General features: G+C 38.8%; 1 protein-coding gene across 1 annotated transcript in view; it reads left to right on the top strand.

The window, feature by feature from the left end:
* LOC108516688 (oligophrenin-1-like) overlaps nt 1-13,774 on the top strand; it is a gene marked incomplete at its 5' end in the record, with an annotated part of 27,739 nt that overhangs the window by 11,566 nt on the left and 2,399 nt on the right. The window contains 2 exons of the mRNA XM_017854297.1: nt 4,332-4,393; nt 12,620-12,702. Coding sequence (XP_017709786.1) covers nt 4,332-4,393; nt 12,620-12,702 — 145 coding nt within the window. The remainder of the gene's footprint in view (nt 1-4,331; nt 4,394-12,619; nt 12,703-13,774) is intronic.

Below are 13,774 nucleotides of genomic sequence, written 5' to 3'. Positions count from 1 at the left end.
TCCTTCCTTCTCTTTCTTCTTCCCTTCCCCTCCTCCCTCCCTCCCTCCCTCCTTTCCTTCCTTCCTTTCTTCCTTCCTTCTTTCCTTCCTTCCTTCCTTCCTTCCTTCCTTCCTTCCTTCCTTCCTTGCTTCCTTCTCCCTCCTTCCCTCCTTCCTTCCCTTTCCTTCCTTCCCTTCCTTCCCTTTCCTTCCTTCCCTTCCTTTCCTTTCCCTTTCCCTTTCCCTTTTCCCTTTCCCTTTCCTTTTCCTTTTCCTTTCTTCCTTTCTTCCTTCCTCTCTCTCTCTCCCCCCACCCCCCAGGCTATAGTGCGGTAGTGGCATCTTGGCTCACTGAAACCTCCGCCTACCGAATTCAAGCAATAGTCCTGCCTCAGCCTCCTGAGTAGCTGGAATTACAGGCACCTGCCACCACACCTAGCTAATTTTTATATTTTTAGTACAGACAAATTTCTCCATGTTGGCCAGGCTGGTCTCAAACTCCTGGTCTCAAGCAATCCACCTGCCGGAGCCTCCCAGAGTGCTAGGATTGCAGGTGTGAGCCACCCCACCTGGCCCCTAGGGCATTTGCTAAAAACAATCAGTGGCGGTTGTTTAGTACTACAGTTTCCACAGGCAACAAAAAGAATAAAGTAGCAAACAAGAAACTGAACAATAAACCAGACAGGACAAAATAGAGAATGAGTTATCCTTGGAGAGCTTTGAAGAACTGTGAGGTATTCCTGGAAATCTAGGAGGTCATGCACATGAGAGGGGCTTTGTACATACCCAGCGTTTGTACCTGTCTAGAAGAAAGACTTGAGACATCTCTAGTCTCCCACTTCTGGCTGACCTTCAGCTCTTTGCAGGGAGGAGTGAAGGCTAAGGCACAGTTGCAAACTGTCTGGCTGAATGTTGAAGGTACACCCCACAATACACAGAGAGCCCTTCAGCAAAGGCTTGGGGATATTTGTTCAAACCATTTAAAGAAATCTCTGTCCAATCACTTGTTGACCGGTAAGCTTACTGATCAGAGACTTTAGTGGTTTCGTATGACAAAGAATACAGACTATAGAATGAGTCCATGAAGCCAATAAACAGCCAGTAACCACAAGAACAACAAGCTCTGGGGAAAGAGGAGTTCTGATTTCCAAAGTTGTCACACTATTTAGAATGTTAACTTTTAAAAAAATTATGAAACATGCAAAGAAATAGTAAAATATGACCCTTGAACAAGGGAAAAAAAGCAATTAATAGAACCTGTCCCCGAGGAAGCCCTTATATTAGATTTCCTAGACAAAGAGTTTCATTACCTATTTAAATATATTTAAATTAATAAATGAGACCATGTCTGAAGAACTTAAGAAATGAATGAGAACAGTGTCTCACAAAATAGACAATATCAATAAAGAGATGGATTTTTTTAAAGGAATCAACTGAAACTTGCAGTTGAAAGTTACAGTATAATAACTGAAATGAAAAACTTACTATTGGGGGTTCAGCATCATATTTGTACTGGGAGAATAAATGATCAGCAAATTTAAAGAAAAGTGAATTGACATCATTCAATCTGAGGGAAATAAAGAATAATAATTGAGAAAAATGAACCTCAGATACCTGTGGGATATTGTCAAGCATAAGAGCGTATACAGAATGAGAACTTCAGAAGAAGAGAGATGGGAAAGAAAGAATATTTAAAGAAATAATGGCCAAGAAATTGGCAAATTTGGTGAAAAACATGAATCTGCACATCCAACAAGTTAAACTTTGAGATGCATGCCTAAACATATGATAGTCTAATGAAAGAAAATAACAAAGAGATAATCTTGTAAAAAATAAGAGAAAAATGAAGAATAGAAATGAATGAAAATAGTCACAACATACTAAATCTTATGGGATGCTGCTAAAACAGTGTTTGGAAGGAAATTTGTTGCTTCAAATTCCTATGTTAAAAAGGAACAAAGATATCAAATCAATAACCAAACTTTCCAACATAAGACACTGGAAAAACAAGAGCAAACTAAAGAAACATAAGCAAAGAAATAATAAAGACTAAAGAGGAAATAAATGAAATGGAGAACAGTAAAAGAATACAATAATAAGGCAGCCTTGTCAAAATAACAAGACAATCGTTGAAACCAAACATCTGTTCTTCATAAAGTTAAACAAAATTGATAAACCCTTAGCTAGACTGACCATGAGACTACTTGAATTACTAAAATCAGGAATGAAATAGGGGATATTATTACTAATCCTAGAGAAATAAAACTGATTATAAAGAAATACTAAATATAGTTGACCCTTAAACAATATGGGTTCAAAACGCAGAGGTCCAGTTACATGCAGACTTTTTCTCTTTGATTTGGATGGAAAAATACAGTATTTGTGGGATGTGAAATTCACATACATGGAGGGCCAACTTTTCATATGTGCATACATCCACATAAAACTTGTTCACAAATGTTCATGGTTGCATAAACAAGATTCAGAGGTCACATGTGTTTCCATTTATGTGAAATGTCTAGAGTAGGCAAGTTCATGGAAATAGAAACTAGATTAGTGGTTATCTGGGTGTTGGGAGGAAGTGGTAATGGGGTGTAATGCTAATAGGGTTTGGGTTTCTTTTGGGGGTGATTAAAATGTTCTGCAATTATACAGTGGTGGTAGTTGCAAAACTTTGTGAATATACTAAAAGCCACTGAATTGTACACTTTAAAGTGGTGCATTTTATTATGTCTCAGTCTGTTTGTGTTACCATAAAGGAATACCCAAGGCCAGCTGATTTATGAAGAAGAGAGGTTTATTTGGCTCATGGTTCTGCAGGCTATATAGGAAGCATGGCATCAGCCTCTGCTTCTGGTGAGCACCTCAGGAAGCTTCCAGTGGTGGCAGAAGAAGAAATGGAATCGGTGTGTCACATGGCCAGAGGTGGAGCAAGAGAGAGTGGAGGAGATATCAGGCTGTTTTGCACCATCAGATCTGGGGGTGGGAGGTAATACAAGGAGAAGTCATTCATTACCAGGAGGACTGCACCAATCTGTTCATGAGGGATCAAACCCCATGACCCAAACACCTCGGACCAGGCCTCACCGCCAACATTGGGGATCAAATTTCAACCTGAGATTTAGAGGAGATAGATACCCAAACTGTATTATATGGTGATATCAATTCAGTGATAATAATAAGCACCTAATAAAGGTATCATCACAATTAAACCCTGAAGCAGAAGGCTTGACACATTTAATGTCCATAAAATTAGGAAAACATTTTCCTTTAAATGTTTCAATATGATATTTGTCACATTTCCTTTAGAGGTAATCTGATCGTGTCTGGAAAAATGCCAATTGAAAAAAATCTCTCTGACAGCTTTCTTAGCATAAAGTACTTGGGGACAGAAGGTCAATAAACATTTCCGTTTTTTTCCTATTTACTCTTTCTGAGTATGGTGTTTATCTTTTCTATGCTACAGTTGAGCTCTGAATGAATGTAGTGTTTGCAAAGGTGATCTCCCTGGGTATTTGCAGCAACTTAATCCTCAGAAGAAGAAAGAAATGTCATTGCCTTGCATGCTGTGTTGACCCCAAAATTCGTTTCCTTGACACCAGGAATGCTGGACTTATTCAGTTCTTTAAAGGAGGAAACTCAATTTTTGATTAAAAATGGTAGTGTGGACAAATTTGTTTTTCCAGGCTTTCATTCAGATGCCAGTTGAGAATATACTTCCTGCTTCTGGAGAGAAGTTGAGGAATTTGAAGAAGCACTAAAGACTGTTTAGCTTAACTTGCCTTTTTTTTTGTTTGTAAAGACATCAAAATTTCTGAGAAGGGAAGTGATTTGCCCAGTCATCCTGCCAGTAAGTGGCACAATTGGCACTAGAAGAGTAGAAAGTTTGGGAGGGTGGAAAGGGTAGTATTTATTATTTACTTTGTGTTGACCCTACATTTACCATCCAATTTAGTTTTTACAGCAATACTCTCTGGTTGGTCAGTAGTGGAACAGGGATCCAAACTCATTTCAAGGTTCTATAGATGCCATTAATTACACAGCAAACCCCTTGCCTCTTCTCTAATCTTTGCTTGTCTATGAAATAAGAGAAATTCTAGCTACTCCTGAGTGGCTGTAAGGATTAAATAAAATATTAAAGCATATGGGGGTTGATAAAACAGAAAAGAAAAGAAAAGCAACATTCGGTAGGTACTGAACACCTTCTGCTTTTGTCCTCCGATTTGACACCTTCCTCTAGTGGCCATGTGGGCATAGGGCACTGGTCCCTACTTCCTGATGCACAGATCTCTGTCCCTTTGTCTATCAAGCACCATGATTAATTTGTTTTACATTTGATTCTCTCCTTCCAGCTGAATCCTTCAAGGAATTTGCTGAATTGCTCAATGAGGTAGAAAATGAGAGGATGATGATGGTAAGTCACTAACTCTGTCACTGAAGCTGAGTTCATGGGTGATATAGGGGATTTTTCCTGTCCTTTATGCTTGGATTGATCCTATGCTATTTTAATTTCTGTCAGATAGCTTCTTGGTGCTGTAAAAATAGTTAGGTAATAGATCTGGTTATTATGTCTCAAGCTTCCACCCTGAGAGTTTGGCATTAGATAGAAGGAAATTAATGTGCAAATCCCATCTGTATTCATTTCAGTGAAAAAGAATTTCAGTGGATATTAAACTGGGCCTTTGAACATGTTGACAGAAATTGAGGTCTTTAGTGTTTTTAGCCAAATTATCCATTTGTTAATCTTTAATTTGTAGAGTAGTTTTACTTTTATAGAGAAAATCAGTAGAAAATACAGAGAGAACTCATATACCAACTTTCTTTCTCCCATTCAGTTTTCCCTATTATTAAACATCATGAATGTGATACATTTGTTATAATTGATGAGCCAATATTGAAACAATATTATTAGCTACAGTTCATAGTTTACGTTAGGATTTACTTTTGGTATTGTACATTTTATGGATTTGACAAATATATAATGACATGTATCCACCATTACAGTGCCACCATACATAATAGATTCATGACTGTGAACATTTCTTTTGTTCAATCTATTCATCCTTCTCTTCCTCCTCCAGTCCTGAAACCCTGACAACTACTGATCTTTTTTTTATTGTGTTTTGCCTTTTCCAGAATGTTTATAGTAGATATCAAACAGTATGTACCCATTTCAGATTGGCGTATTTGACTTAGCAATATGCATTTATTTTCCTGTCATTTATTTTTATCATTAAATAATATCCCATTGTATGATTTACCACAGTTTATCCATTCACCTACTGAGGGACATCTTGGTAATTTTGGCAATTACAAGGAAAACTATTATAAACAGTTGTATGTAGGTTTTTGTGTTGATACAAATTTCCAACTGATTTAGTTAAATAATAAGGAGTGTAATTGCTGGAGTGTAAATTGTCAGAGTATGTTTAATTTTGTAAAAAATTGCCCAACCAACTTCCAAAATAGCTGTGCATAACCAGCAATGAATCAGAGTTCCTGTTGCTCCATGTCCTCGCCAGCTCCATGTTCTTACCAGCATTTGCTGTTGTCAGTGTTCTGGCTTTTAGCCATTCTCATGGATGTGTAGTCATATCTCATTGCTGTTGTAATTTGTAACTCCCTAATCACATATTATGCAGAGCATCTTTCCATATAGTTAACTGCCATTGGTATATCCTCTCTGGTGAGGTATTTGTTCAGTTCTTTTGCCTATTTTTAAGTTGATTTTCTTTTGTTAAGTTTTAAGAGTTCTTTGTATATTTTAGATGCCAGACATTTATCCAATAGGCATTTGCAAGGATTTTCTCCCCATCTGTGGCTTGTCTTTTTATTTTCTTAACAGTATCTTTTGCATTGCATAGGTTTTTTTTTAATGAAGTCCAACTTACACATTTTTGCTTTAATGGATCATGCTTTTGGTGTTATATCTAAAAGTCCTTTCCAAATCCAAGGTCACCCAGATTTTCTCCTATGTTATCTTTTGGAATTTCATAGCTTTTGTTTTACATTTATGTCAATGATTCATTTTGAATTAATTTTTATGAAGGATATAAGGTCTGTGTCTAGATTCACTGTTTTGCATGTGGATATCCAGTTGCTCCAACATTATTTTTTGAAAATACTATTCTTTCTCTTTGAATTACTTTTTGTCCTTTATCAGAGATCACTTGACTATATTTATATGGGTCTGTATCTGGGCTCTCTATTTCTGTTCCATTGATCTATTTATCTGTTCTTTCACCAACACCACACTATCTTCATAACTTTAGCATGGTAGGAATTGCATTGTAGTAAAAACCATTGAAGTCAGGTATAAGCTTAAGAATCAGTTTGTTCATATCTACAAAATAACTTGCTGGGATTTTGATTGGGATTGCTTTTAAGATCCTAGAGATATCTTTTTTATTTTGATTAGGATTTGCTTTTAAGATTCCAGGGAAAACTGATATCTTAAAATATTGACTTTTCCTAAATGTGAACATGGGTTATCTCTCCATTTATTTACATCGTTTTTGATTTCTTTCATCAGAGTTTTATAGTTTCCTTATATAGATCTTCTACGTATTTTGCTAGATTTGTACTTAAGTGTTTCATTTTTATGAAGTCTAATTATTTTAACAGCCTAAAATAATCTTTTTGTGTGGTCCTTAGAGCAGCAGTACCATCATGACCAGCACCAGCAGAAAATTATTGGAAATACTGGTCCTTGTCCCCACCCCAGACTTATTGGAGACTTAAATGTTGAAATGTATATGTTGATCAATATTCATTTTTATTACGGGCATGATGGTAAGATGGGAATTCTGTAGAGGATATCAAAGTGGTCTACTTTACCTTTCTTCATCAGATGACTTTTTATGGGCTTCTCAGTTTTGTTAAAGCTATTTATTCCAACAGCCAGAACTCATTTACCTATAAAACCTCTTTCCTTTTAACAGTGTGGTACTGCCTTCTCAAAATACTTCTCATAGAATCTAGACTCCTAGAGAAGTAGGATTGAAGGCAGGACTTGGAGGTAGGGGAATTAGAGAATTAAGGCTCTAATTCTGGCTCTGTCACTAACTTGTTGACTTCAGATTAATTACTTCATTTTCTGGGCACCTTTTCTTATTTGTAGAGTGAGGAAAATAATCCCCATCTCTTATGGTTGTTTAAAGTTCTTCAAATAATATAGTAAACATGGAAGTGTTTTATAAGGGGAAAATACTGATTATGTAAGCATGGTTTTTAGTTATCTTTAGTTACTCACAAGATTCTGCTTGTGGAAATATGACTTGGGAATTTTCTTAGTTTAAAATATTTGCTTTTAAATGTACTAAGAAGAGACCAATATGTGTGGTTTCCCTGGAGCCTCTTAGATGGCCCCCTTGCTAATACACACTCTACTAAATGTTCTTCTCTGCCCACAGAGTTTGTGGACTGCTGCCCATGTTGTTTTCAAAGGCATTTGCCCCCATTTCATTCAGATAGCATTAGAAAGCTCAGCTGTACTTCGCTTTAGTCCTAGTTGTTTCTCCATCTCTTTTATTTACCCAATAACAAAGCCCTCACATATTGAAGTAGTATTCATCTTTTGAGATGTTGTTTTTCTCACCCTTCCTGCTGGTACTTTGCCACATGACTGACTCATTTTCTTCTGTCTTTAATTATGTTGTGCCCTTTTGTCCCAACAACTTTTCAATCATATATTGAGTGTTTGCTCCCTATTTCCCACTTAATTCCAGGAATGCTGAGATGGTTAGGCTTAACGAGTGCTTTCACCCCATGCCAGGAATTCATTGCTTGATTATAACTTTTCCATTTCCTGGCTTTGTAGCAAAAGGACCCCTCTACCCCAATCTGGATAATTTAGTGGGTCTTATATTGCATTTTATCCTTTGTAAAAGAAGAGTCCAAAATAAGCTTTAGAATAACAGGAAGAAAGTTCACAGCCCTCAAGCATGGAAATTGCCTGTGTCTGGTCACCTCCATAAACGAATATAAATTGGGGAAGGAATTATGAAGGGAAGAAGTGAGGAAGGGCATCCCTGTGATGTTCTCAAAAGTATCCTCTTGGGGCTGGGTGCGGTGGCTCATGCTTGTAATCCTAGCTCTTTGGGAGGCTGAGGCAGGCAGATCGCTTGAGGCCAGGAGTTCAAAAGCAGCCTGACCAACATGGTGAAACCCTGTCTCTACTAAAAATACAAAAATTAGCTGGGCGTTATCGTGCACCTGTAGTCTCAGCTATTCGGGAGGCTGAGGTGGGGGGATCTCCTGAACCTGAGGAGGTCAAGACTGCAGTGAGTCATGATCATGCCACTGTACCACAGCCTGGGCGAGTAAGGCCCTGCCAAGAAAAAAAAAAAAAAAAAGTGGGGGGGAGGGCCTCGAAAAGTCTGAATTTGCCTAGATTATTTTCTGACTCCAAAGAGGCGTCTGTTGGCAATGTGCAAGGTCTGTTTTGAAGACTAGCCAAAAGTCACCTAAAGAGGCCCCATGATATTTCAGCCTGTCCCTTTATGCTCTCTCCATCTTTTTAAAAAAAAGTTTTTATTTTTTATTTTTTGAGACAGAGTCTCCCTCTGTTGCCCAGGCTGGAGTGCAGTGGCATGATCTCGGCTCACTGCAACCTCCACCTCCTGGGTTCAAGTGATTCTCCTGCCTCAGCCTCCTGAGTAGCTGGGACTATAGGCACCTACCACCATGCCCAGCTAATTTTTGTATTTTTAGTAGAGATAGGGTTTTGCCATGTTGGCCAGGCTGGCGTCGAACTCCTGGCCTCAGCTGATCCACCCGTCTTGGCCTCCCAAAGTGCTGGGATTACAGGCACAAGCCACTGTGCCTGGCCCAGTGCTTTCTTTTGATATTTCATTTACTGTCAAAGATTCCTGAGCAATCCTGCAATACTGGACTGAGTATCATCTCTATTCTGCTCAACACCTTGTTCAGAGTTACTTTGGCCTTTATTCAATAGGATTCTGATGATAGAAACTCACTAATGAGTTTAGGATGCCACTCCTTATGGTGAAGATTCTACCTGAGATAGCAGGTGGGAGTTTTTGTCCCCAGTGAGCTCACACAGTGAATGCAGTGATTAGAGAAGAGATTAAAGGCCAAGTTTACTTAAAAGGGGAGTCATTGCTCGAGTTCTAAGGGGTTTCAGAATGAAATAGAATGAAAAAGAAAAAAGAGGAAATCCTCACTGTGACTTTTTTCTACATTCCTAAGTCTCTATTCTGACCAGAAAATAGTATAATTACCAATGAGTGTCATAGAAAGGAAAAGATTCAGAGTATCTGTTTGTGCTGTAGGAGACTGGGAGCAGTATTGCCAAAGTGATTAAGGGAAAACGATGTACTGCAATTCTAGTAAGCCATGGACTATTTTTCTAGACTGAACTGGGGTCAGAAATCTAAAAGTCAGTGGCCTTATGGACCCTGTGTGAGAATTTGCTGACACACTTGCTTATGCAGGACAATCCCCTTTGGGGCATGAAAAGCCAGCAACTCTGCCATCCTGGGGGTTCCTGAATATGCAAGGGCCCAGCTCCATACAGGCTTTAGAAAGTAGTATGTTCACTTCTTATTCAAAGGCAAACTTCTTCAATGTTTCCCAGTTGGCCACTTCTTAGGTATTACTTTTATTTATTTATTTATTTATTTATTTATTTATTTATGAGACTGAGTCTCACTCTTCACCCAGACTGGAGAGCAGTGACGCAGTCTTGGCTAACTGCAACCTCCGCCTCCTGGGTTCAAGTGATTCTCCTGCCTCAGCCTCCCAAGTAGCTGGGATTACAGGCATGTGCCACCTCGCCCGGCTAGTTTTTTGTATTTGTAGTAGAGACGGGGTTTCACCATTTTGACCAGGCTCGTCTTGAAACCCTGACCTCAGGTGATTCATCCGCCTCAGCTTCCCAAAGTGCTAGGATTACAGGTGTGAGCCACCGCACCCGGCCCGTATTGCATTTTTTAAACTGCAAATTGTCTTTCTAATTATTTAGTCCTTCATAACTTTTTCTAATATTAGTGGCTGAAACCAGGGTCCCCCACCCCTAGGCTGCGGGGCACCAGTCTATGGCCTATTAGGAATCTGGCCACACAGCAGGAGGTGAGCAGCAGGATAGGGAGCATTACTGCTTGAGCTCTGCCTGCTATCAGATCAGTAGCCCCATTAGATTCTCATAGGGGCAAACCCTATTGTGAACTGTGTATGCAGGATCTAGGTTGCATGCTCTTTATGACAGTCTAATGCCTGATGATCTGAGGTTGAACAGTTTCATCGTGAAACCATCTCCACCTCCCCCTACCCTGGATCCATGGAAAAATTGTATTCCATGATTCTGATCCCTGGTGCCAAAAAGGTTGCAGATTACTGGCTTAAACTTAAACTGTTTGTAATTATTTTGTGGGTTAGGCATTTAGATGGGTCAGCTGGGCGATTCTTCTGCTCCAAATGATGGCATTTACCTGGCAGATGAGTTGATACGGAAGGTCCAAAATGGTTTTCCTAATGTTTGGCACCTTCCACTGGGGATGGCAGGAAGGGCAGATTCAGCTGGTATGAGACATTGACTAGAATTTGGCCTCTTCTGTTTGGTAATCTCAGGGTAATTAAACTTCTCATATACTGTCTCAAGGCTCCTAGTGGGAGTATTCCAAGAGAACTAGGAGAGAACTGGTCCTGGCCTTTTATGACCTAGTTTCAAATGTCACAGAGTGTTACTTCTGGAGTGCTCTATTTGTTCAAAATATTAACAAGCCCACTCACATTCAAGGTAGAGGGAATATAGACCTCACCTCTCAATGGAAGGTATGTCAGAGTTTGTGGCCCTGTTTTAAGGCTTCCACAATACTAAAGGAGAAAAATGACTTTCTGTACTGGGCCTATGACAACAATGACTTAATTTGTGGATATTTTTAGTAGAAGAAGTTTTACTTTCAATTAAGGAGAGACTTTGGTGTAATTTTTTTTGATACCACAATTGTTAGTGAATCTTTGATTTCCTAAGCAACCAAAATGAATCTTTTCTATGAATCAGACCTGCATAGCGAAGTCTTTACTAGGGGCTCTTACGGGGTGGAATTTATAGACTTTACTGCCTTTGGCTAGTGAGCACACTCAGAGATGAAAAGAGAATGTTAAGGGTCGTACTGGGAGGTAGGTTATAGTACGATTAGGACTCAATGGGGTTTCATAGATCCAGTAGAAGAGAAGAGATGTGATGAGAATCAGACAGGGTCTGAAACTGTTAGTAGGCAAGAGATCTGTTTTTGTAAAAATCAGCAAACTTCGGGAAGGGTTACATGATTTTTTAAGTCTAGGCTTGTAGCAAACAAGTTTTAGAAAGCCAGCTATAAAAGCACTGGTGATCAGGAGACATAGAGAATGACTGTTCTCAAGGAAAACATTTTTTTTTCTTGCCTAGTTTTATTTATTTATTTTTTTTGCCGGGTGCTGCCTGTCCTGGATGGTAGCATTAGGAGCTGCAGTAGATCAGAATGTCAGGGTTCACCAGGTTGTTCTCATACAAAGGCTAGCAGTGACATTTTAGGAGTTTGCCCATTTAGTTGAACCTTGAATCATACCTACACACAAAACAAGAGGCCCAAATTACCTGAAAGACACGTATAACCCATGTACTAATGCCCCACAACTTTCCACACTTTTGGGGTGGTAGGTTAAAAATTGCTTCTTAGATTGGAGAAGTCAGATCTTGTCAAAACTGACTTTTTCTGTTGTCTATTTTTGTTATGAAGATATATCTTGTCTTACTGACACCTATGTCTTATATGGCAAGGAAACTTGGCTTTTAGTTTTCTGTCTTGTAGCTAATTAATGAAAATTAATGCAATGATTTCCAAAATGCAGCCCTTTAGATGCCTTCTCTAAGGTCTTCCATTTTAGTGATTCTAACTCTCACCATGGAGGCACAAACCCCACTTGTTGCCTTGGACATACACAATCTCATAAGAGGTTTATATGAAGAAAAAGCTTTGTATACCTTTACCTGCCCAAAGAACAAGGGGTCTTCTTTGATTTTGATGTTTTCATATCTCCAGAACATATTTATTATTGCCAATATTAATAGTACTTGAACAGGCCATTCCTATTAGCTTCTGAGCATTTATATTTAGGTGATTTGAAGGCCTAGTCTAGTGTTTTCTGTGATGCTGTAATGCACTCCACGTTCTGAAGGAAATTTTCTGGTTTTATGGCACAGGCAGGACTGTAAATGTTTTATCCTAATGCTATCACTGCACACTCATTTGCCTCTGATGAAATGATTTGCACTTGCTGCAATTATCCTTTTCTTGTATTTGCCATTCTCTTTCTCTTCTCTTTTTCACCTGTCCTTCAGGTCTCCTCTCTCTTCTGCTGGACATCACTTCAGATATTTATCGATTAAAAACTCAGATCAGACTATCATTAAAGTTACAGAGAAATTCCCCTCTTATTCTTTCTCCCATTTCTTCTCAAAGTATTCGATTTTCAGAAACAATATAGAAACAAACAATAATAAACCCCAACAAATCAGCAAACCATTTAACATTTTGCAGGATGGTATATAAATGAAAATGTCATAGTAACAAGGAATCTTGTATCTGAACCTTGTTAACCTAGAAATTATTTTGTTTGTTTTTCCTTTTTTGTCTAGGTACACAATGCTAGTGATTTGCTGATTAAACCCTTGGAAAATTTCCGGAAGGAACAAATAGGCTTCACCAAGGTACATTTTCTGTATATGTATAAGATTTTTTTTTAATAGCAATCAAATAGTTGTATGGGCTACTACTCTTCACTTTACAAAGATATGCACCAACCTGCTGGTGCTTTGCTCTTGGCCTAGTCAGCCTCCTAAACTGTGCAAAATAAATGTTTGTTGTTTATGTCACCCTGTCTATGGCATTCTGTTATAGTAGCCTCAACTAACATGACAAAGGGGTCGGGGCTGGGTGATTAGTTTCTACGAGAAAAGTGATCATGAAAGAAAGTAAGAAAATCTAGAATTGGCCTCTGACTTTGTGGCCAACAGACTCTGTATCTGTGCATAAGTTGCTTCTCCTTTTGGTGTTTTTGTTGTTTTGTCTGGAAAACTAGCTATCATTTATCAACTGCCTGCTATGTTGAGCACTAGGCTAGGGGTTTTACGTTCATTCTTTAATCACAAGGACCTTGTGTGCTTCTGGCATTTTCCCCATTTCACAAATGAGGTAACTGAGCCTTGGACAAGATAAATAACATGACCAAAGTTATATAACTAGTGATATAGTTTGGATCTGTGTCCCCATCTAAATCTCATGTTCAGTTGTAATTCCCAGTGTTGGAGGTGGGGCCCGGTGGGAGGTGATTACATCATGGGGGTGGATCCTTCATGAATGGTTCAGGACCATCCCCTCAATGCTGTTCTCGTAGTGGTGAGTTCTCTTCAGATCTGGTTGTTTGAAAGTATGTAGCAACTCCATCACCTCTTGCTCCTGCTCTGGCCATGTAAGATGTACCTGCTTTCCTTTCACCTTCTGCCATGATTTTGTTTTCTGAGACTTCACCAAAGGAGAAGCTGCTATACTTCCTGTACAGCATGCAGAACTGTGAGCCCATTAAATCTCTTTTCTTTTTTTTCTTATTCTTATTCTTATTCTTATTCTTATTCTTATTATTATACTTTAAGTTCTAGGGTACATGTGCATAACATGCAGGTTTGTTACGTATGTATACTTGTGCCATGTTGGTGTGCTGCACCCATCAACTCATCAGCACCCATCAAGTCATCATTTACATCAGGTATAACTCCCAATGCAATCCCTCCCCC

Source organism: Rhinopithecus bieti, unplaced genomic scaffold, assembly GCF_001698545.2.
Source record: "Rhinopithecus bieti isolate Rb0 unplaced genomic scaffold, ASM169854v2 scaffold_39143, whole genome shotgun sequence".
NCBI classification, from domain to species: domain Eukaryota; kingdom Metazoa; phylum Chordata; class Mammalia; order Primates; family Cercopithecidae; genus Rhinopithecus; species Rhinopithecus bieti.
The sequence above is the reverse complement of the archived record's forward strand: the minus strand, read 5'-3'. Positions and strand labels throughout refer to the sequence as shown.